This window comes from Giraffa tippelskirchi, chromosome 11 (assembly GCF_054371585.1).
Source record: "Giraffa tippelskirchi isolate mGirTip1 chromosome 11, T2T-mGirTip1v1.2.pri, whole genome shotgun sequence".
In the NCBI taxonomy this organism is placed as follows: domain Eukaryota; kingdom Metazoa; phylum Chordata; class Mammalia; order Artiodactyla; family Giraffidae; genus Giraffa; species Giraffa tippelskirchi.
Window position 1 is genome coordinate 10709854 of NC_137285.1, and position 24494 is coordinate 10734347.

The 24494-nt window shown below is 40.6% G+C and overlaps 1 protein-coding gene across 15 annotated transcripts in view; it reads right to left on the reverse strand.

The window, feature by feature from the left end:
- Positions 1–20140, reverse strand: part of HECTD4 (HECT domain E3 ubiquitin protein ligase 4) — a 168933-nt gene extending 148793 nt beyond the window's left edge. For all 15 annotated transcript variants that reach the window (XM_081546311.1, XM_081546304.1, XM_081546308.1 and 12 more), the window contains exon 1: positions 19675–20140. In XM_081546311.1, coding sequence (XP_081402437.1) covers positions 19675–19851 — 177 coding nt within the window. In that variant the 5' untranslated portion in view covers positions 19852–20140. The remainder of the gene's footprint in view (positions 1–19674) is intronic.
- Positions 20141–24494: the final 4354 nt, after the last annotated feature.

The following is a 24494-nucleotide window of genomic DNA, read 5'->3' on the forward strand; positions in this document are numbered from 1 at the left end:
TGACATTTGAGGAGAATCACTTGGCTTAGTCATTGACCTTTCTTTATCCTTAAATAGGGAGTGGCAATTTCAAGATCTTGAGTCATATGAAAAATGTCCCTCAAACCTGTAAACCAGGGTAAGCTAAGAACCTTTGATGCTCTATACTTACTGTGTCATATATAAGCTCAACTACAATTTAATTCAATTTAAAAAATCAGGACAAGACTGATTTCAAAAAATAGTCAAGGAGTGCTAAAAATAAATATAAAGGCTATCGTATGTGGCATTCAACTGCTTCAAAATGGGAATGCCAAATAATATTACAACTGTGTACGTTCCAAAAGCTGAATGACATGAGAAAACTGACAAAAGCCCCAGTGCTTCTCACTAGATCTTCTCCTTCTTTTATCCAAGAAGATAATATATGCATACTGCCATGATATATTCAAATATTTATGGATATGGCTTGCTACCAAAAAGTTTAAGTTCCTTCAACCTTGCTGAGCTGAGGGTTTAGTAGTACATTAAACATTATAAAGGAACTCCAAGAATCAGTGCAATTATGTATTACAGTTCTATCCTATATAAATCTCTCTTCAAAGCACAGGCTAAATTTAAACAGGAAAAAAAACGAGTTGCTTGTATTTGAAAACAAGCAATGTCAATTTTAATCACCTCATTTCTATAAAGTAATGTTTCATTTGTCTACTACTCAGATCTCTAGCATCCTTACCCAAAATAAATGCAAACTTTTAAAAACAAGGAAGCATTTGGTTTTTGAGAGCCTACGGTATGCCAAACATTATGCTAGATAATTCTATATCAGTTGCTTCTCAAACTATCTTGGATGATCCCTGGGTCGGAAAGATCCCCTAGAGAAAGAAACGGCAACCTACTCCAGTATTTTTGCCTGAAAAATCCCAAGGACAGAGGAGCCTGATGGGCGACAGTCCAAAGGGTCCCAAAGAGTCGGACATGACTGAGCACACATGCACAATGTAGGATAAAAGTTTTGTAACAAAAAGTGAACAAAAGTGAAAAAAGACACAAAATGCAAGTCCCAAGTGTTATTGTCACAGATATAAAACTAGTCTAGCAGTCTGTTATGAAGTTCCTGAATGCTTATTCTCAGTTTCTGTACTTACCTTGTTGTTACAGGTAACACAGTTCACGTTATGTGGCCCACGCTTAAATATGCAACCTTTTAATTTTTCAAAGTAATTTTCAAAAGTCTCCAAACTCTTAGTAATGATCACAACAGGCTAAAGGAACTCACTGTCTTCTGAAAAAAAAAAGCTAGATTAAATGATCTCAAGATCCTCTTCAGCCCCACACATCCTATGATTCTGAACGCCGAAGATGGGACATGACCAGCAAATGAAACCCTCAATGCCTAAAGACAGCCAAGTCTGTCACAGCGATGGAGTGACTCAACAAGGAAAGGCAGTAAGGCAGGGTACTCGAAGCTGGAGCTCTAGGACAACCCAGAGGGATGGGCTGGGGAGGGAGGTTGGCAGGGGGTTCAGGATGGGGGGACACATGTGCACCCATGGCTGATTCATGCTGATGTATACCAAAACCCACCACAATATGTAAAGTAATTATCCTCCAATTAAAATAAATTCATTAAAAAAAAAAGAGGAAAGGCTCAGAGAAAGTAACAGGGGGGAAGAGTAAGCTCAGAGAAAAGGACTAAGAATTTGCTGGGAGGCAGATACTGACAGTGCAGAGAAGGCAATGGCACCCCACTCCAGTACTCTTGTCTGGAAAATCCCATGGACGGAGGGGCCTGGTAGGCTGCAGTCCATGGGGTCGCAAAGAGTCGGATATGACTGAGCGACTTCACTTTCACTTTTTACTTTCATGCACTGGAGGAGGAAATGGCAACCCACTCCAGTGTTCTTGTCTGTAGAATTGCAGGGACAGTGGAGCCTGGTGGGCTGCCATCTATGGGGTCGCACAGAGTCGGACACGACTGAAGCGACTTAGCAGCAGCAGCAGCAGATACTGGCAGTGAGATGTACCTGAGTAAGAAGGATAAACACCAACCACAACAGCTTTTATCTGGGAGAATTCAGGGTGGTGGTGGCGGGAGTGCAACTCTCCTACCAATTAGTCCCTAAAAATTGAACATGGTAAAAATTAAACCTAAGTCATGAAAAAATAAGCTTAAAATATAACCAAGAAATGGCAGTTTGGACAGGTGACAGAATGTTGGCTAGATGTGTGGGTTAATGCCAAAGTCTACTGGCTTAACCACTGGTGTCAACCTCTGTGTCTTCACATCCCCTGAAGACTCCTACATTTAGAAGTCCCAGATCTGTCACTGACTCACCACCGTTCTTTAAATCCCAGAGGGTACCATATTCTGCATAGCCCCATATATTAACATGCATTCTAAAAACAACAGGCAAGAAAAGAGCCATACAACACAGTACTTTATATGCATTTAAAAACCAGTCCTCCACAAGATATATAATTGCTTATCATGTAAGTGCCTGTCTGACTCCAGTAGCAAGCAGGGAGACACTTTAGCACCAAACAGAAATACTTAGAGGAAGATGAATCTGTAGATCAGAATTTGGGAGAACCGTTCTAGTTCTGGGTAACGCTGTATGTCCCAATTATGTGGAATTACCACACAGTACTGCAACCAGAGAAACTCTGAACTACAAAGTCCTCTGTCTCCTTTGCCATGCATGGTACTCAAAGCATGGGTTTCTATCTCTACTCCCTGGAACTGTGTTATACATATAGCTGTTTGTATCTGTTTGAAAGATTCATTGTTTAAGTTGTTTCAAAGTTTTTCCCACTGGTCTGCTATCAGAGCTAAAGCTGCCCTTGGTAATTTGGCTATTTTTGTTTTCTAATATGTTTAAGTTTCTACGTTTTTCATACTCTAATATTCTCAAAAGTACCACCTCTATCTCCTTTGTGGATTGCTGCCTTGTGGAAGCTAATTTCATCCAGAGGGAATAGCAAAGGCTCTGAAGAAGGGACCCACTGGCCTGACCTTAAAGAACACCAGGAGGCTCAGGTGGCTTCAGGGGAGTGAAAGAAAAGAGGGGGGGCTTAGTGGGAGTGGGAGTCCCGAGGAATCTGCTAGGCACTGGCTTGTACGTGTATTAAATACTTCTGTGGGCACCGCTGGCTCCTGCCAGGGAGGAGAGGCTAGGAAGGAGACCTTCCCCTGAACTCCCTTTTGAACCCTAATAATTTTAAACTACTCGTTGCTTTCCTAAAATTTTTAATAAAGCACCTCATGAAGTCACAGACTTCACATGTAATTTATATATTACATAATCAGAAATATGAACTTGACTATGCATATAAAAACACACAATGAAACAATCCTATTAATTTATACAGTTACAACATAGTTCTGAAGCCTCTCATTCTGACTTATGGTAAATAAATGTAGATGGTCATATATCTGTGTTGAAGCATACTTAAAACAGAAGAATCTCACGATTTATAAAAAGCATTTCCCTAATTTTAAAAACCTTTTCAACAGAATTGGCTAAATATCCACCAATCGAGGAATGGGTACATAAATCACTGAATATCCATATAATGAAATACCACGCAGACTTTAATATCTATATAGGTATTAAAAATTATATTCTCAACAATACTGAAAGCTTTAGAGAAATGCCCCCCAAATAACATCAATGTTAAGTGACAAAGGCAAGACACAAAATGCATATAAAATGAACTCGATTTCTTAAAATATCTCTGAAGTCATCATGCATAGAAAAAATTCTGAAGGGAAACACATGAAATTATAAATTAAACTCATCTCTAGGAGTAATATTATTTTCTTCTTTACACTTTTTTTTTTACATCTTGCAAGTTTTCTAAAATTAAAACATTTTAATTTTTTTAAATTGTAAGCATTTTTTAATATTTTAAGTAAAGTATGACTAGTAGCCTTATTAGGCTAATTAGTAGCTAAAACCTATAAGATAACTTTTTTGACAGTTCAGTCCTCAAGGCACCACTGCCACTCAATAAGAGCTGATAAATGGTCACAGTTGACTGAAAAGCCTGAAAAAAAAAAAACCAAACCTCTATAAGGAAATGTTCAAAATAACACAATAAACAGAACTAAGTTAAAAATTCATTCAAATTCATCAACAGTTTTAGAATTATGAGCAAAACTAGGTATTTTAATTAACTCCCTCTAATCTAGCTGTTTTCAGAAATCTCTTGTGAAGTGTAAGTCGCTCAACTCTTTTTGTCCAACTCTTTGCGATCCCACCTTCATTAAATCACACTTTTTCACACATTTCAAATGCACCTTTTAACATTCAGCTCAATCAATATCCAATTTTGGGGCTGCTACTATATTAGTAGGTACTTGATGTACAACATGAAATGGCTGTTCTCAAAGAGCTTATAGTAAGATAACTTTTACATAAAGCAGTGCTAGAGAGATACAGAAGAGAGTGTGACTGCCTCTAACCATAGGCATCATGAAAATTTCATGGAGGAGTAGCATTTGATCTGCCACTTGAAGGATAAAGAGCAGGGTGCCAAAGGTGAAGGCAGGGTACCCCAGGGCAATGGAACCACATGACCCAAGGCTGTAGGAAAATGTGGTGAATTGATAAAACATGGGGGAAGGCAGGGCAAGTGTTAATGATACTGGAAAGCTAGATGGAACCAAGACATAGCTATGTTGAATTATTATTTTATTTTGTAGGAAATGGAAAGCTGCTGAAGATTTGAGCAAGGAGGTAACATAACTGTGCTTTAGGAAAATTACTCTGGCAGCCTGTGTAGGCTGTGCTGTGTAGTTCTTATTTAAAATAGCTGCCATTAACTCCTGTCTCAGAGATCCTAGGTTATTAGGATCCAGTGCTACCTAAAGCAGAATTCCGGAGAAGGCGGTGGCACCCACTCCAGTCCTCTTGCCTGGAAAATCCCATGGACGGAGGAGCCTGGTGGGCTGCAGTCCAAGGGGTCACAAAGAGTTGGACACGACTGAGTGACTTCACTTTCACTTTTCACTTTCATGCACTGGAGAAGGAAACGGCAACCCACTCCAGTGTTCTTGCCTGGAGAATCTCACGGACGGTGGAGCCTGGTGGGCTGCCGTCTATGGGGTCGCACAGAGTCAGACACGACTGAAGCGACTTAGCAGCAGCAGCAGCAAAGCAGAATTATAGTGGAAAATCATCCAAGAAATGAAACGGAGTCCTAGCACTAACTAATTATATGATCTTGGACTAATCATTTCACTTAGTCTTTTTTCCTAAAATAATAAATATCTCCTCTACTGTCTTATGAAGCCACTGAAAGGATGAAATGAAAATAGTATGTATGGAAGCCCCCGGAAGGCTTGCTGGCCATAAGGTCTCTGTCACAAACACTCAATTCTGCCTTGTAGCATGAAGGCAGATACTATGTAGAGAATGGACTGGGTATGTTCCAATTAAACTTTATTTATAATAACAGACAACTGGATATGGCCATGAGGGCCATAGTTGGATGACCTATGTATACAGAAGCACTGTCCAATAGGTGGAATATATATGGAATTTAATATTTTTCCAGCAGCCACATTTAAGAAGGTAAAAAGAAATTGATGAAATGAATTTTAGTATATTTTAATTTAAATAACATATTTTATTTAATCCAAAATATTATCATTTCTACATTTAATCCATTTAGATGTTATTAGGGAGATATTTTGGGCTTCCCTGGGTGGCTTAGTGGTAAAGAATCCGCTTGCCAATCCACGAGACACAGGTACAATCCCTGGGTCGGGAAGATCCCCTGGAGAAGGAAATGGCAACCCACTCCAGTATTCTTGCCTGGAAAATCCCACGGACAGACCCTGGTGGGCTACAGTCAATGGGGTTGCAAAGAGACGGACACGACTTAGCGACTAAACAACATCAGCAAAGGGAGATATTTTACAACTTTTTTGGATGAATCTTCAAAATCTGATGTGTCTTTTACACCTTCAGCACACTTCACTTCTGACTAGCCTCATTTGCAGTGCTCAATAACCACATGTGGGTAGTAGCCACATGTACCCACCGGGCAGCATAGTTCTAGAGGCTATTTAAATAAAACTGCTAAACTTGGACAATACAAGCATAAAATAACACTTTGAACCATAAAAGAAACCACAATCACATAACTGTACGCTACAGAGAAGATGAAAACAAATGATTTTCGAACTTAAAAAAATAATGTTCTCCTGGGATACCAACAGTTACTGCTTGAGGCCATTTGTTTAAAATGGTTCATTATTAGCAGTATAAGATACCAACATAAAGTATGTTGATGAATTTTTATTTCCACAGTTTCTGTTGACAAACATTTTCCCCAGATAAGGGGGGAAAAACCCAAAATATTTGGTTAACAAAAAATTGTTCTATTTCAAAAGAACTGCTTGTCATTTTTTAGCAAGTATTCAATTTTCTTTTTTAAAAAAGTTTCGTTTTTAATGGTACCATGTTTAGCAAATGGACAAAAATCAGATCACCCAGGAAAATTATTACTAGCTAAAAGCTTACAGTTAGTAAGTAATGGAAAAAACTAGGAGAATAACATTTGCCACCACAGAAAACATCAAGGATTTTCCAACATGTGGTCACTTTTATTTCAAACAATTGCAAACTATGCTGGTCTTCGGTAAACTTGGACCAAAAAGGGAGAGATGCTGGCAGAAAGACAGTCTATCTCAAGGAAGCCTTTAACCCTCACATGTTTGGTGATGCCTACAACCCTTCTCAGGTAACATTTTTAAATGCATAAAACAAAACACATGGAATTATAAAAAACCAATTACAGTATACTAAACTACAGTTACCAAAATACTTAAGGAAACAAATCTGTGATATCAATACAGAAACTTCATTAGTTCATACATTGGAATAACAAGATCTAACACTTGCCATAATTTCCAAGTGGTGGTGAGGAGAGCATAAACAATACTTCAAGATATGTTCAACAACTGTAATATCAATATGATTTGAAAATATTCATGATTTCTATGCACTTCCTTGGAGGCTCAGTGGTAAAGAATCTGCCTGGCAATGCAGGAGACTCAGGTTCAATCCCTGGATTGGGAAGATCCCCTGGAGAAGAAAATGGCAACCCACTCCAGTATTCTTGCCTGGAGAATTCCATGGACAGAGGAGCCTGGCGGGATCGCAGAGTCCGACACGACTGAGCGACTAAACAACAACTGGTTACAAAGTCACAGGTACTGCCAATACTAGGGTTTGTTGACTCCATTCATAACAGAAGGAAATGCTGGGGAAGTGGGTGGGAGGGAGGCTTCAGAGGGAGGGGATATATATATATATATATAGTGTTATGACTGGTTCACGTTGTTGTACAGCAAAAACCAACACAACATTGTAGAACAATTATCCTCCGATTAAAAATTAAATTTAAAAAAGAAGGAAATGCTGAGTTCTAGCTAAAGGTATGAGTAAATAAAGATGTAACTTTCCCCATACAAGTTCATGGGACTCCCCCCATCCCCCACCGAATTCTATTCAGGTTCAGAATCCCTTTCCCCTGAGGGAAAGCAAACTTTTATTATAAGCTCATCAAAAAAAAAAAATCTCCCTTCAAAGTTCCCCAAATGTATATTTACCTTTCTACCACACATTTCACTCCCTTTCAGATTAAATAAATCAGTAGTTGTCTTTCAGCCACACCACAACTGGATAATCAGGAAAGAATTCATATTAGGAACTAAAGAAGGTAATTATTCTATTAGAGGCCATTGTTTTGATAAAAATATACTGACAGATTCTCCTTTAACATTCTTAATGATTTTATCTCACAAGTAAGAAAAGCAAATATACCTAAAGATAGGAGGTCCAGATTTTCTAATCTGTCCTATAAATAGCTATACCTTTTATATCAGACTTTCTCCATTTGAAATCAGTCATGCAAACTACAGAGCTCAAAGAAAATATAGAAAACTCAGAAAAGGTCCATTACAAATACAAGTTGAAAGTTAATATTGATATTTTGTTGGTATAAAACCACTACTTGAACCACGAATCTGTAGTTATTAGTGTTGCTAAACCTACAATTTGCATAAAATAGTCTGCAAATACCATATCTCTTTATTGTTAATCTAAAATTGCTACACACTGCGCTCTGACCTAATAATTCAGTCCACTGCAGGTTTCAGTAGAAACTCCAGGGATAAGTGTGTCCACTTGAAAGTGTCCCATCACGGAACGTTAATTAATTATTCTACAATTGTGCTTAATAGCACTTCATAAACTCAAAGCTCCACACAAATTTTCAACATTACTGGGAGAGGAATCATATAGCACTATATTAAATAAAAATCTCCTAAACTGCTAATAATAATGGGTTGCAGAAACACACTTTGTTGTTGTTGCTGCTTTTCCTTTTTTAATTTTATTTTTTATTGAAGTATAGTTGACTGAAACATACTTTTAATAGTTACCACATTGAATCTGTAGATTGCTTTGGGTAGAATACTCATTTTCACTATATTAATTCTTCCAATCCATGAACACGGTATATTTCTCCATCTGCTTGTGTCCTCTTTGATTTCTTTCATCAGTGTTTTATAGTTTTCTATATATAAGTCTTTTGTTTCTTTAGGTAGATATATTCCTAAGTATTTTATTCTTTTTGATGCAATGGTGAATGGTATTGTTTCCTTAATTTCTCTTTCTGTTTTCTCATTATTGGAGTATAGGAATGCAAGGGACCCAGCAATCCCACTGCTGGGCATATACACCGAGGAGATCAGAATTGAAAGAGAAGCGTGTACCCCAATGTTCATCGCAGCACTGTTTACAATAGCCAGGACATGGAAGCAACCTAGATGTCCATCAGCCGACGAATGGATAAGGAAGCTGTGGTACATATACACAATGGAATATTACTCAGCCATTAAAAAAAATACATTTGAATCGGTTCTACTGAGATGGATGACACTGGAGCCCATTATACAGAGTGAAGTAAGCCAGAAAGAAAAACCACAATACAGTATACTAATGCATATATATGGAATTTGAAAGATGGTAACGATAACCCTATATGCGAGACAGAATAAGAGACACAGACGCATGGAACAATTTTATGGACTCTGAGGGAGAAGGTGAGGGTGGGACGTTCTGGGAGAATGGCATTGAGACATGTGTATTGTCATATGTGAAACAGAGCACCATTCCATGTTCGATGCATGTGACAAGGGCTCAGGGCCGGGGCAATGGGATGATCCAGAAGGATGGGATGGGGAGGGAGGTGGGTGGGGGGTCCGGGAAGGGGAACACATGTAAACCCATGGCTGATTCATGTCAATGTATGGCAAAAACTATTACAATATTGTAAAGTAATTAGCCCCCAACTAAAATAAATAAATTTATTAAAAAAAAAAAAAAATAGTTACCACAAATTAGCAATGTACCAAATTTTATCGATAAAAGTCAAAAATAAAAAGAAAATGACATTCCAAACACTAAAAATCTTTTGGATTTATAATAATATATATAAATGTGAATTTAAAAAGAAACTACTAAAAAGTGAGTTAATATGGCTATTTCTGGATAGTGCAATCAAAAGGATATTTCTTTTCCCTCTTATACCTTTAGAATTCCCTCCAATTTCTATGACATCCATGTATTACTTCTTTATAATCAAAAAAGTTTTGATAGCATAAAAATATAATGAACTTACTATCAATTATTTTCCACACAGGTTAAAAAACAGAGAATTACTCCTTATATTGGCATGTGCGAGAGAAAAATTTAAGACAATCTGAGTCCAGACAGTCTGCCTAACAGCTACTACGCACTCTGAACACACGGGGGGCCGCCGCCTCTCCTCCCGGGGTGGGCAGCTCCCTGGCTCTGCTGGCCTCTGGCAGCATCCCCAGACCATCAGAATACACGGCTGTTGCTCTCTCCTGCCTATATACGGACATAGTCTGTATTCACTGGATTACTGACTAGCATGAGTGCATACCAGGAGGTGAAGGCAATCAAGCCACCAGAGAAGTTCTCTGAAGTGAAGTGATAACAGCCAGGCAGCCTCACAGAAAACTCTGGCTTCTTTCAGCTGACTAGGATTCGGCATGCATGTGCAGGTACCCAGTTACATCTACTGGACTCATCTTTGGGAGCAAAAGCCACTGGCTTAAGCAAATGATAAATTTAAGCAAATCCATACGTTCTACGAGGGTGTGAGGAAAAGAGGCCTATCAGAAGCCCTGTTTTTGGGGTGTGTGAATTGGGATGGCCACTCTGGAGAGCAACTTGGCAGTATCTATTCTAATTTAAAATGGTCACCTGTGACTCAGCAATTCTACTTCTCAGAAACTGCTCTAGAGAAATACTCCCACACGTGCACAAACAGGCATACAAGGACATCCACGGAAGGATCATCTCCGGATGTTTGTTTAAATATTTATTTGGCTGCACCAGGTCTTAGTCGCGGCACTCAGGATCAGCATATGGGATTTAGTTCCCTGACCAGGGACCGAACCCAGATCCCCTAAACTGGGAGTGTGGAGTTTTAGCCACTGGACCACCAGGGAAGTCCCTGAAGGACTGTTTTAAAGAGCAAAAAACTGAATTTCAAACAAACAAAAAACACTCATTGTGGGAAGCCAAATAATGAACCTCCCTCAAGATGTCCATATCCTAATACCTCAAACCAGTGAATGTGACCTTAGAGGGCAAAAGGGACTTTGCAGATGGGATTAAATTAAGGACCCTGAGATGGGGAGATTACTCTGCATTATCTGGGTGGGCTCTAAATGTAATCACAAGGGTCCTTGTAAAAGGGAAGGAGGAGTCAGTCAGAGCAGAAGGTAGGATGACAGGTCAGAGAGTGATGTACTTTCAAGTTTCGAGGAAGAAGCCACAAGCCAAGGAATACAGGTGCCCACTAGAAACAGTGAAAAAGGCTAGGGAATGTATCCTCCCCTAAAACCTCTAAAAGGAAGCAGATCTGTCAACACCTGACTTTAACTCAAGGTGACTCATTTAGGACTTATGATCTCCAGAAATGTAATAGGTACATTTGTTTTGTTAATAACGTGTCAGCACAGCAACAGGAGACTAACACGCCCGTCAACAGGGGCCCTGTTAAATAAACTATGGTATTTCTGGAGTCTTGTGCAGCACTTAAAGAAATGTGGTAGATCTATGTATATATATGGAGACATAGAAAACCAAAACATCGAGTTGTTTTTTTTTTAAGAAGTGAGTTATACAAAGATAAGTCTAGCATCAAATCTTTCATGTAAAAAAGAAAAATAATAAAAGTGTCATGTATACACACACAAACATACACATTCAACAATGGTCTTGAAGAGTATATAAAAAACTTATCATTGTCTTAATTGAGCTGCGGAGTAGATGAAGACAGGATTAGTGATGGTAGTCAAAAGGAACTTCAGTTTCCCCTGCATTTTTTATAAGAATGTATTCATGTGCTGGCTTTTAAAAATATAATGAACACATAAAAATTTTTTAAATGCAGGATCAAAGTAATAGTTATACAATTTCTGCAGGTTTCTCTCCTTTTGAGGTAATTATGCGTTTGTCCCATAGTTGATCACCTGCTGTTATTTACATTTGTCTACAACCACTGACTAAACATCTTGCAAACCAGACTACACTCCTTGTGTTCACCACACCACCACCATTGTAAAAACAAGCCAAAAAGAGGGGCAAAGAGGAGAGAGAGCATGGGGTATTTGCAGGAACTCACAGTCCTTTTATAGTGATCACCACAGGCACCTTACCAGACTTAGGAAAGAACAGGTGCATGACAATTCACCCGGTAGCCCTGGTGGTATTTTGTGACAGCCAATATGGAAGCCAAGAAGACAGATAATAATCAGAACTGATTTATTTAGCAAAAGCCTGGGCATACAATTGGAGGAAAACTGAATGAAGACTTTTATCTCATCTGCCAGCCAGATTCCAAACAAACTGGGAAGGAAGAAAATTCCAAAGGGATCATAAACACATCAAAAAAGCACTATACCCACTATTCACTACTAGAAAAAAAAAATGTTGATGGGATAGTTTTGCTTTCATATACAACAGGCAGTTAACTCAATATACATAAAATAACTTCAGCTACATAGCACCTTCCAAAGAGAATGTATACACTGTAAGTACATAATCACATCCACCCTTATTTAATCCTTACGTTAACCCTATTATTATCTCCCTAGTACAGATGACTAGGCAGTCTAACAATGGTTTTCAAGCCTCGACCCTGGGCTGGAATCAGACAGATCTATTTCAGCCTCAGCATTACTAGTAACTGTATGACCTTCCTCAAGTGACTTCATTTCTGTGCCATGGCTTCCTTATTTGTAAAATAAATAACAATAATACCAACCTCATAAAGTCTCAGTGAGGATTAAATGAGATAATGAGTGGGAAGTGCTTAGCACAGAGCCTGGCATGCAATATGCTGACACTGTTGTCCTCCTGGTGGTAGAGGTGGTGACAATGATGACAGAGATGTTGCAGTGGAAGAAATCAGGGATTAGTAAAGGTAATTGAACTCTTGCCCAAGGTCACGCAGCTAGTACGAGTGCAGAGCTAGAATTTCAATCCCACTCTGACTCTGATTTTAACCTCTAGGCAAATACTACCTCCCAAGGTCTTCAGGTACTTCATCCTAACTTTATAGCTAGCCAGCCACGCCTGAGAATGTTGTTTTTTAATTCAAGTATAGTTGATTTACAGTGTTGTGCTAATTTCTGCTGCATGGCAAAGTGACTCAGTTATACACGTATAAACATTCTTTTTTATATTCTTTCACCTGAGAACTTCTGAGTCATTTGCTGAACTCAAAGAACTGTACCAAAATTCAGTGACTCTTATTCCAGTGCTCATTAAATACCTGATAATTAATTCTCTTGGTGAACAAAGGTAGTTTATTCATCTATTCATTAACTCTTCCAAATCTAGAATTTGAAATTCTCTAAAAGTACATAAACACTTTCCAAAGAATTCTGACCAAAGGATAAACAGGTGGTAGTATCCTCCTAGGAGAATAGATCAACATTTATGAATTTAAGTATCATCTCAAAGATTTTACTTGAGTGTAATATAAGTATTCAAAGCCTTGTCTATTTCAGCTGACCACCTCCAAACCCAAAATGCTCCTTCCTTTATATGACAAGACAAAACAAAACAAAACCAAAGAACTATTTAGCCTTTTTCACTTCCTAAATACTATCAATAAAGTATTCTGGGCTTCCATGGGTTTGTTTTATTGAAGTATAACTGGCATACAATAAACTGCACAAATTTAAACTAAAGTGTACAATTTGAAGAGTTTTGACATATGTACACATGCAACATGAAATCATCACCACAATCAAAACAGGGAACATTACTATCAGCCCAGAAGTTTCCTCACGGACCTTTGTAATCCTCTCTCCCAACCCGTCCTGCCTGTCTTGTCTCCATCCCCAGGCAACCACTGATCTGCTTTCTGTAGCTACAGATTAGTTTACATTTCCTAGAATATCATATACATGGAATCTTACAGTGTGTACTCTCGTAAGACTGGGTTCTTCCACTCAGCATAAATCCATGTTGTCAGTATCAATAGCTCATTCATTTTTATTGCTATATATTCCCCCCACTTGATGGACATTTTTATTATTTCCAGTTTTTGGTAATCACAAATAAAGCTGCCCTGAACATACATGTTGAAGTCTTTGAATGGTGTTGGGGGTTGGGAGGGGGGAGGCGAAGAAGAAAGGGGTCTTAATAAACAAACGTAAAGAAAAATGAGAAACATTAACCAAAATGCTTGGGTTCAAAATCAATCTAAACTACGGAGTAAAAAATATCTTGGCTACCTTGAGCACGTCAGTTAGTATCTTATCAACACCCATACGTATGCCGCCTGTCCCCACCTGGAGTTTGTAAAGTAAAATGTGACAGGAGGCTGAAATCTTTTGGAACTCTCACAAAGAAACTGAGACCCAAGTTCGATCCTTGGGTTGGGAAGATCCCCTGGAGAAGAAAATGGCAACCCCTTCCAGTACTCTTGCCTGGAAAACCCCATGAACGGAGCAGCCTGGTAGGCTACAGTCCATGGGGTCACAAAGAGCTGGACATGACTGAGCAACTTCATTTTCTTTTCACTTTCAAAGAAACTGATGCTTTTTCCTTGTAAATTCCCTTTCATTTAGAAGGACTAATGTACTATGAAATGTAATGCAAAATAATATTTTGAGTTCAACAATATTTGAGTTGTCATTTTTGAGCTATTGCTTTATTATTTCTCTTAAATTTATATTTATTTCAACACTTAAAAAATAACTTCCTGAATACTTTCACTTTTTGCCATCAACATAAAATTAAATACAGATGGCTATTTTAAGGGGCTTCCCTGGTGGCTCAGTGGTAAAGAATTCACCTGCCAATGCAGGAGACGTGGGTTCGATACCTGGGTTGGGAAGATCACCTGGAGAACAGAGTGGCACCCCAGTCCAGTATTCTTGCCTGGGAAATCCCATGGACAGAGGAGCCTGGTGGGCTACAGTCCTTCGGGTCCCAAAAAATTGGACATGACTTAGTGACTAAACAACAACACCTATTTCAAAGGCCAAGAAAGAGCTTCACTCTGCATCTTTACTTCACTCAGAGTAGATTCAAAGTTCCTACCTACCAGGCCCTACTTGATCTGCAGTCCCTGCCTCCATCCAATCATTCCTTCTCCTCTCCCTCTTTGCTTCCTGGGCTCAGAGATCCACACTAAGGATGCTAAGGCTACTTCCCTCTCAGTTACTTGGCTCTTGCTGTTCTCTGTCTGGGACTCGCCTCCCCTACTAGCTATACGGTACTCTCACTACGCCAAAGCCTTTGACTGTGTGGATCACAACAAACTGCGGAAAAATCGTCAAGAGATGGGAGTACCAGACCACCACACTGGCCTCCTGAGAAATTTGTATGCAGGTCAAGAAACCGGACACGGAACAACAGACTGGTTTCAAATTGGGAAAGGAGTACCTCAAGACTGTATATTGTCACCTTGTTTATTTAACTTATACGCAAAGTACATCATGTGAAATGCTGGGCTGGATGAAGCACAAGCTGGAATCAAGACCGCCGGGAGAAATATCAATAACCTCAGATATATAGATGATACAACCCTTATGGCAGAAAGCCAAGAGGAACTAAAGAGCCTCTTGATGAAAGTGAAAGAGGACAGTGAAAAAGCTGGCTTAAAACTCAACATTTAAAAAACGAAGATCATGGCATCTGGTCCCATCACTTCATGGCAAATAGTGGGGAAACAATGTAAACTGTGACAGACTTTATTATCTTGGGCTCCAAAATCACTGTGGATGGTGACTGCAGCCATGAAATTAAAAGACGCTTGCTCCTTGGAAGAAAATCTATGACCAACCCAGAGAGCGTATTAAAAAGCAGAGACATTACTTTGCTGACAAACGTCCGTCTAGTCAAAGCTATGGTTTTTCCAGTAGTCATGAATGGATGTTGAGAGTTGGACTATAAAGAAAGCTGAGCTCGGAAGAATTGATACTTTTGAACTGTGGTGTTGGGGAACACTCTTGAGAGTCCCTTGCACAGCAAGGAGATCAAACCAGTCAATCTTAAAGGAAATCAACCCTGAATATTCACTGGAAGGACTGATGCTGAAGCTGAAGCTCCAATACTTTGGCCACCTGATGTGAAGAGCTGACTTCTTAGAAAAGACCCTGATGCTGGGAAAGACTGAAGGCAGGAGGAGAAGGGGATGACAGGAGATGAGGTGGTTGGATGGAATCACCGATTCGATGGACACGACTGTGAGCAAGCTTAGGAGTTGGTGATGGAGAGGGAAGCTTGGCGTGCTGCAGTCCATGGGGCTGCAAAGAGTCAGACATGACTGAACAACTGAACTAAACTGACACTCTCACTTCTTTCAGGTCTCAAATGCCATCCCAGGCTTTTCTCTCTTGCCCACTGTATGTAAAATAGAGCCCTCTCCCTATCCCCATTACCCTCCATCCCTCTTACCCAGCTACACTTTTCTCCATAGCACTTATCATTTGACATAATGTATACACGTCCTAGGTTTAACAATATTTGTTACTGTCTATATCCCCCACTAAAATAAAAGCCTTTTTAAGAACAAGGATTTTATCTACCCCCTGCTATGTCCCCAACACCCACAGTAGTAGGCTCAGCTCAACCTCTGAATTCCACAAACACTTGGATGAATTTGTTGATTAAACACTATTTACTGAAAAATAAACAAACAAAAAACCTTCTGTTTAGAATTCACAGGGAAGAAAAAATTTTTAATTCAAATGCCCTGCTACTGCTTAAATTAAAATGCTAAGTTAACGCTGATCTACTTTTCAGGATGGGTTCTTTTTTCAGATTGACATTTAACTTTAAGCCACACTTACAGATGAAAAGAACACTGGAATTTAAAGACAGGAAAGCCAGGGTCTAGTCATTTGCCCTGCCATAACTAGCTATGTTGTTGTTGCTGTTCAGTCTCCCAGTAGTATCCAAATCTTTACAACCCCCTGGACCGCAGCACGCCAGACCTCCCTGTCCCTCACCATCTCCCAAAGTTTGCCCAAGTTCATGTCCGTTGCATCCATGATGCCATCCAGCCATCTCATCCTCTGATGCTCTCTTCTCCTTCTGCCCTCAATATTTCCCAGCATCAGGGACTAGCTTGCTCCCAGCCAAAACTTTTCCTTATCTCAGATAACTTCTCTCTAAAACGAGGGGAAGGAAATTCCCTGCCTGTGCAATGGTTAGGGCTCTGTGCTCTCACCGCTGAGGGCCTCGGTTCAATCCCTGGTCAGAGAACTAGGATCCCACAAGCCACACGGTATGTCCAAAATAAATAACATTTTTAAAAAATGAGATTGGTGTTTGACAGAAAACAACAAAATTCTGTAAAGCAATTATCCTTCAATTAAAAATAAATTTAAAAAATGAGATTGGTTTTAAAATTTTTTTTTAAATAATAAAATGAGAGAAACAAGTATCTCTAAGGTTCCTCCTAAAATTCTGAGACTCTGTTACAGCTAGTGCAGTCTTATGAAAGTTGCCATTCATAAATCAGTTAACTCAGTTTGAGCCTCATCTTTCTAATCCCAAATTGAAAGATTCTATATAACTATAAAATCCTGTAAAAATCGGTCATTTTTACCCAGGTGTCCACTGGAAGGTGTGGCCTGGAAGAATATACTACATAGGGGTGGCAGCATTTCAAAAGTTAGGTTTTTTGTTTGTTTGTTTGTTTTAATTTACCCAGCTGCTCCATGTCTTAGTTGCAGCATGTGGGAGCTAGTTCTCTGACCAAGGACTGAACCTGGGTTCCCTACATTGGGAGCGCAGGGCTCTGGCCACTGACTGCCAGGGAAGTCTCCAAAGGTTAGTTTTTAAAAAGTTAATGAACCTTTAATCTTCCTCAAAAATAAAAAGAATAAGTCACTAGAAAGGAAATAAAGATATATGTTTATTACCTTAGCTTTAACCAGTTATTGAATTTAAAATAATTACAAACATGAGTATCATACATACATGATTAGTAGCAGGTATGTTTGAGACCAAATAGAGCTGGGTTAATGTCAGGCTCTCTTTTCCAGCTATGTGATCCTGACCAAATTGCATACCTGCTCTGCAGTTTACTTGCCTCATCTGTACACAGATACAATATTTACAACTGTTAAAACAGGTAACAATATTTAGCTACCAGGATCCTTTTTTAAAAAAAAACCAAGGTCCCTTTGATAATTTAATAAATGCTTGACACATAGGACATACTTAATCAATATTATTATTATTAAATAAATAAATGTGAATACACCCCCACAAAACACAAATTTAACAAAACATTCTTAGCTGCTTCTCCTGATACTATGTTGCCTGTATCACACATGGAAAGAAATGAAAAAAGTTCTGACTACAGTCAGAAGTGTTTATCACCCATACACATATTGGTTTCTGAGAGGTCAGACAACAAAAAAATGTTTAAGAGTTTAAAAAAAAAACTTCCAGGCCAGAGAGGTTCTTTCTTTTAAAATCATTCTTCTGTAGAAATATCTGACAAATATTCAGTACATTTATACAGTAAACATCTTAGGAAAGCCAGCTTCACATATTTTTAACAGAGCCTACACTTTTTAATTCTAAAAATAAATTAACTACATACATATAAAAATTTTGGATCTGTGAACTTAGTCTTGAGGAACAAAGAGCTTTCCACATTTCACCTACAAGAGAGCTAATTAAATCCAAAGATTCCACCATCATAGCATAATGCCTCTTGAGCTTTCAAGCAGATAAGACACTCAGACACACCTTGCTTTTTATAGAAAAGGCCCAAATGAGACATGATAAACCTATAATTCCATGTTAGGAATTCCCTATCAATTTGCACATGCCTTTTTTTGGTGGCTAGACTGTAAAATAAGTCATTAGGAGTACACAGTGGAAATGCTGTAACCTCAACCTCGAATCCAGACACAAAAATACAGAGGACGGTATTCCCATCTCAGACACATCCAAATGTCTCCGCCAACGGGATCCTGCCATTGCCCTTTCCAGAAACACACAGCAATGGGGTTTGACCCATTTCTATAAGCATTCGTTGTGTTGAAAGCCAAAGTGCCTGCAAAACCGCAAAACACAAGAAGATTCCTCGCATTCCGTTTACAGCCAACAGACAGGTCAGCCTCTCTGCGCCCTACCCCTGAGAGTCCTCCTTGCGACAATAAGAATTTCGTGCCACCGGATGCTTCCTACACGTCAAAATGTCATCCAGCAAAGTGGAGGGGGTGGGGGGGCAGTGCCTGGATCAACCGATCCTGCCGGAGCTCCCACCCCGGGGCAAACACAGGAACCAAGTGAAGTCGGGGCAAAGTTCCCATCCACCCAGCATATTTGGTTTCCTTCTGTCCCCAAACCCAGCGGTACAACTGCTGAGATTTGCTTTTGCACCTGCCACGGCTCCTAAGCCTGGGCTTCTCCCCGACCCCCGCGCTCATAGAAAGGCCTTGCGGCCTAAAACGCTTATGACCCTTGCGGAGAGCGCATTGAGGACCGCTGCAGCATCCCCCTTCGCTGTCCACACAGCCAGCCTGCTTCCCTGACAAAGGCCCCGTGTCAATCCCCGGCACGACACACAGCAGTTGCTGGAATGCCCATCACCGACTGGCAGCTGCCACTACCTTCTCCCGAGAAAAATAAACAACACACACACACGCACGCACGCACACAGCACTGGGGTATGACAACACGGAGGGAGATGTAAAGCGTTAAAATTAAAAAGACCCCAAAGCTAAGCAGCCTGGGTGTGCCCTGGAAGTGCGTTCGAGGGGCCCGTGGGGGAGGGGAGACAGGGCCCGGGAGGCGGCGGCGGCTCCTCTGGGGCGTGAAGGCCGGGCCGGGTGATGGTCTAATAAAATGCTCGGAGTCGGAATGTTCAAGATGAAACCACAAATGAAATCCCCGGCGGGCCTGAGGCCCCGGGTGGTCTGCAGACCAGCGGCGCGGCCCGCACCTGCCTGCCCAGCGCCCACACACACACACACCTGCCGGGGCAGCCTTCTGGGGCCCTCGGGGTCCGGGGTGAAGCGGAGAGAGGGCCCGACCACAGGGGTGCGGGCCGGGTGGGCTAATCTGATGGCGGAGGCCAGGGGGCAGCCTCGCTCACCTCTAGGTCGGTGTCGGCGGCCTCCGGGGCCCCGAGGATCTCGCTGGGCAGCTCGGCCAGGTCGGTGACCCGGATCAGCCCGTCGTGCAGGAAGATGGTCTCCTCCTTCACCGAGAGCCACTGCGCCGAGTCTGCGGCCGCAGCCGCCGCAGCTGCCGCGGCCGCCGACGAGCCCATGGCCCCGGCTGAGGGGTTGGCTGTGAGGAGCAGCCGCTCGGCTCGGCGAGATGCGAGCAGGAGCCACCGAGTTCACCAGTCCATGGCAGCAGCCGCCGCGCCCGCCTGCAGCGCCCCGCTCGCCGCCTCTCCCGTGCAGCTCCGCCCTAGGAGGTCCGAGCTGCCATCCTCCCACCCCTGGACCCGGAGACCCCGGCCCCGCCGCCACCGCCGCTGCCGCCGCCCTGAGGAACAGGATCCGCCTCTGCCGCTCGGCAGCCAACTGTCAGTGAGGCGCCATGTTGGGGGCGGGGCTCCCGGCATGCCCCGCGGAGCGGACAATACCGGCCCCGCCCACTCATCTGGCCCCGCCCACCTACCGAAGGCCCGGGGACAGCCGGGTTGGCTGGACCTCCTCCTAGCTTTTCACTGCATCTTGCCCTCAGAGTGACCTCCCACGCCCTTTACACTTCCAGGGCGCCCTAGGTCTGCATTGCCGCAGGAGAACAGAGCAGCCTTTCCTGCTCTCCTCCCATCCGCTCATGTGTGCACCCCTCTCTCTCTGGCCAGAGTCCCCACCGTGGGCACCTGGGCAGACACATGGAAGTTCACTGGCTGCTTGCACGTCTAAATAAGATACATGCAAAAATGTGGCCCACAGTAGGTGCTTCACATTTGTTCATAAGCACTTGGTTGAAATGCACGGTAGGTGCAACATATTCACTACAAATGCTTGTACCCAATAAGCACTCAAAATCTGGTGAAAATAAAGCACCGGTCACAATGTCTAGTGTCTGGCCCTTAATAAATGCTCCAAGAGGGAGTTAAAATTATTTTTATATTCCATCAATATTCAACACTGATTGACATACACCTTAAAAATATGCCAGCATGGCACCCCTCTCCAGTACTCTTGCCTGGAAAATCCCATGGATGGAGGAGCCTGGTAGGCTGGAGTCCATGGGGTCCCTAAAAGTCGGACTCCACTTTCACTTTTCACTTTCATGCATTGGAGGAGGCAATGGCAACCCACTCCAGTGTTCTTGCCTGGAGAATCCCAGGGACAGCGGAGCCTGGTGGGCTGTGGTCTATGGGGTCGCACAGAGTCCGGACACGACTGAGGTGACTTAGCAGCAGCCATCCCACTTTTATTAAAACAAGAAAGGAAAGAACTATATGTTTAGAGAAAAATGTGTGGGAGACTATGTACTAAATTGTTAATGTGAATTTCCACACAGAGCAGGACTAGCCTGGAATGGCTGAAGTAAGATTATCTTTGTACTGCTTTTATACTTAAAAATAATAATAAAGCACTCTTTGGTATCAAAGGACTTGAATACATATGTCCACCAAAATACCTGCATAGGCCTAGATGTCCATCCATACATGAATGGATAAAGAAGTTGTGGTACATATATGCAATGGAATATTACTCAGCCATAAAAAGGAATGCATTTGAGTCAGTGCTAATGAGATAGATAAACCTAGAGCCTATTACACACAGTGAAGTCAGAAAAACAAGTATTGTGTGTTAACACATATGTATGAAATCTAGGAAAATGGTATTGATGAACCTATTTGAAGGGCAGCAGTGAAGACACAGACATAGAGAACAACCTGTGGACACAGTGGTAGAAGAAGAGGGTGGGACAAATTGACAAAGTAGCACTGAAAGGTATACATTACCATATGTAAAATTAGAAAGCCAATGGAAACTTGATGTATGAGGCAGGGAGCCCAAATCAGCTGCTCTGTGACAGTCTAGAAGTGTGGGATGTAGAAGGGAGATTCAAGAGGGAAGGGAAATATGTATACGTATTGCTGATTCATGTTGGTGTATGGCAGAAACCAATATAATATTGTAAAGCAATTATTCTCCAATTAAAATAAATTTAAAATTTAAAAAACCTGCATAGGGAAGTTTATAGCAGCTTTTTTCATAATTGCCAAAACCAACATGCCCTTCAGAAAGTGAATGGATACATAAACTGTGGTACATCTGGACAATGGAATATTATTCAGCACGAAGAAGAAATGACTATCAAGCCATGAAAAGGCAACACACTGTATGATTCCAACTATATCATATTTTAGAAAAGACTAAACTATGGAGATGATAAAAAGATCATTGGTAGCTGGTGGATGCAGAAAGGAAGGGAGGTAAAAAGGCAGAGCACAGAAATTTTTAGGGCAGTGAATAGCACTCTGTATAATACAATAATGATGTATACATGAAATTATACATTTTTTCAAAATCATAGAATATACTACACCAAGAGGGAGCCACAATGTCAAATATGGACTTTAGGCATTATGATGTGTCAGTTCGGTTCATCAGTTGTGACAAATATATCACTCTGGTGGGGCATGTGAAAATGGGAGAGATTATGCATGCATGGGAGCAGGGAGTATGTCTGAAATTTCTGCATCCTCAGTTTTTTTGTGAGCCTAAAACTGCTCTAAAAAATAAAGTTTTCATAAAGAAAGAATGAATGAAAGCATTAAAGAGCATACTTTTTGATCCAGCAACCCGACTTTGAGGAAGTTGTCTGAAGGAAATTATCAGACTCACAGTCCAGGATGAACACACAGGGATGTGCAGCTCAGTATTGTTTATAAGAGGAAAAATTATAGTCAGATTAAATACCCAACAATGTAGGACTGGTTAACAATTATAATGGTATATCTGAAACATGGAATATTATGATGCCATTCAGAATAATGCTTATGAAGAATATTAATACAAGTGAATGTTGATGATGTATTGGTAAATGGAAAAAAATCAGGCTAAAATAGTAAAGAAATTTTGAAATTTAATTGTGTTTGCTGTAAGACTGCATTTTTAAAATTACATGCATGTATGACTGTAGATGTAGAAGAAAAGACAGGGATTATCATGTCTGATAATATTTTGGTAAATTTTAGTAGTGCATTTACAGGAGATGCACTACATTTACAGCAGTGCATTGACTGGGAGATGGGTAGTTTGTGCTTTGCAATGTTTTCCAAATTTTCTTTCTCAAGCTTGCATTACTTTTGATAAAAGCAAAAAAAAAAATCCATTGAACATCTAGGAATGGAGGTACCTCCACTCATATATCTATCATACTATCCTTCTGAGTATTCATTAATATCTGCATTTTACAGAACTGAAGCTCAGAATTAAGTGACTTGCACCCACCTAGAAATTGGCAGAATTGAGATTTTAATCCCTGGCTGGCTCCATCCTCTTCTGCCTCCCACCCAAATAATCAATTCATATGCACTGCACTGTTACAACAATCTCATGTGCCTTACAATGATTGTTAATTTCATTTTCAGGATATTTATCCCACATGCATGTGTTAAGCTCCTAGCAAGTGTCAAATCCTGGGATGTATACAGAATGGAGATATTATTACCCCTGTTTTCAGCTAGGAAACCAAGGCTCAGTTGGATGCTTTAATCAATATCTCACAGACAGCAAACATCAAATCTCAGATGCAAACCTAGGTTTGTTTGATTCTATAATCCCAGCTTTCTTTTTTAAAAACTTTTTCTTTTGTATTGGTGTATAGCCAATTAAGAATGTTGTGATAGTTTCAGGTGAACAGCAAAGGGACTCAACCATACATACACAAAACTCCCCTCCCATCCAGGCTGCCACATAACATTGAGCAGAGTTCCTAGTGCTATGCAGTAGGTTCTTGTTGGTTATCCATTTTAAATACAGCAATATGTACATGTCCACCCCAAACTCCGCAACCATCCCTTCAACCCAGCAACCATAAGTTCATTTTCTAAGTCTATGAGTCTCTTTCTGTTTTGCTAGTAATTTCACTTGTATCATTTCTTTTTAGATTCCACATATAAGGGATGTCATACAGTACTTCACCTTCTCTGTCTGACTTACTTCATTCAGTATGACAATCTCTAGGTCTATCCATGTTGCTGCAAATGACTTTATTTCATTCTTTTTAATGGCTGAGTAATATTCCATTGTATATATGTACCACATCTTCTTTATCCATTCCTCTGTTAAAGGACATTTCAATTGTGTCTGGCATCACAATTTTTGAACGCTCAGGTTTTGGAATCTAAATAGCCTTCTTGTGTGGCTCAAAATAATTCTCCTCACACTGTTTATATTTCAAGATCAGGAGTCAAGATGCCCAGGAATTACAGATCTTTCTTGACCTATGATGGGATTATGTCCTGATAAACCCATCCTAAGTTGAAAATATACAAAATAGAAAGCCTCACTGAACTTCATAGCTTAGCTTACACTACCTTAAAGGTGCTCAGAACACTTACATTAGTCTATAGTTGAGCAAAATCAACTATATCCATTTTCCACCACTTTAAAGTTGAAAAATCTGTAAGTCGAACCATCCTAGGTTGGGGACAGTCCATATTGCCCTTCACTTCAATGAATGAAAACAGCACATATCCACAGCTGAAAGTCTTTAGACTGCATAATAAATAGGTATTTAATATTTTAGCAACATTAATTAGTCACTAATTAATTAATTAGTCACTGGACTGCATGGCTGCCACTGTACCACGAACAGGCAGCTGATGAATTAATATTTATAGAAGCTCCTATGGAAAAAGAGACCATTTACGGAAATCTCTAGAACAGATTAGCAAGAGGAAAAAAGTCTCTGCTCAAAAGAATTCTATGC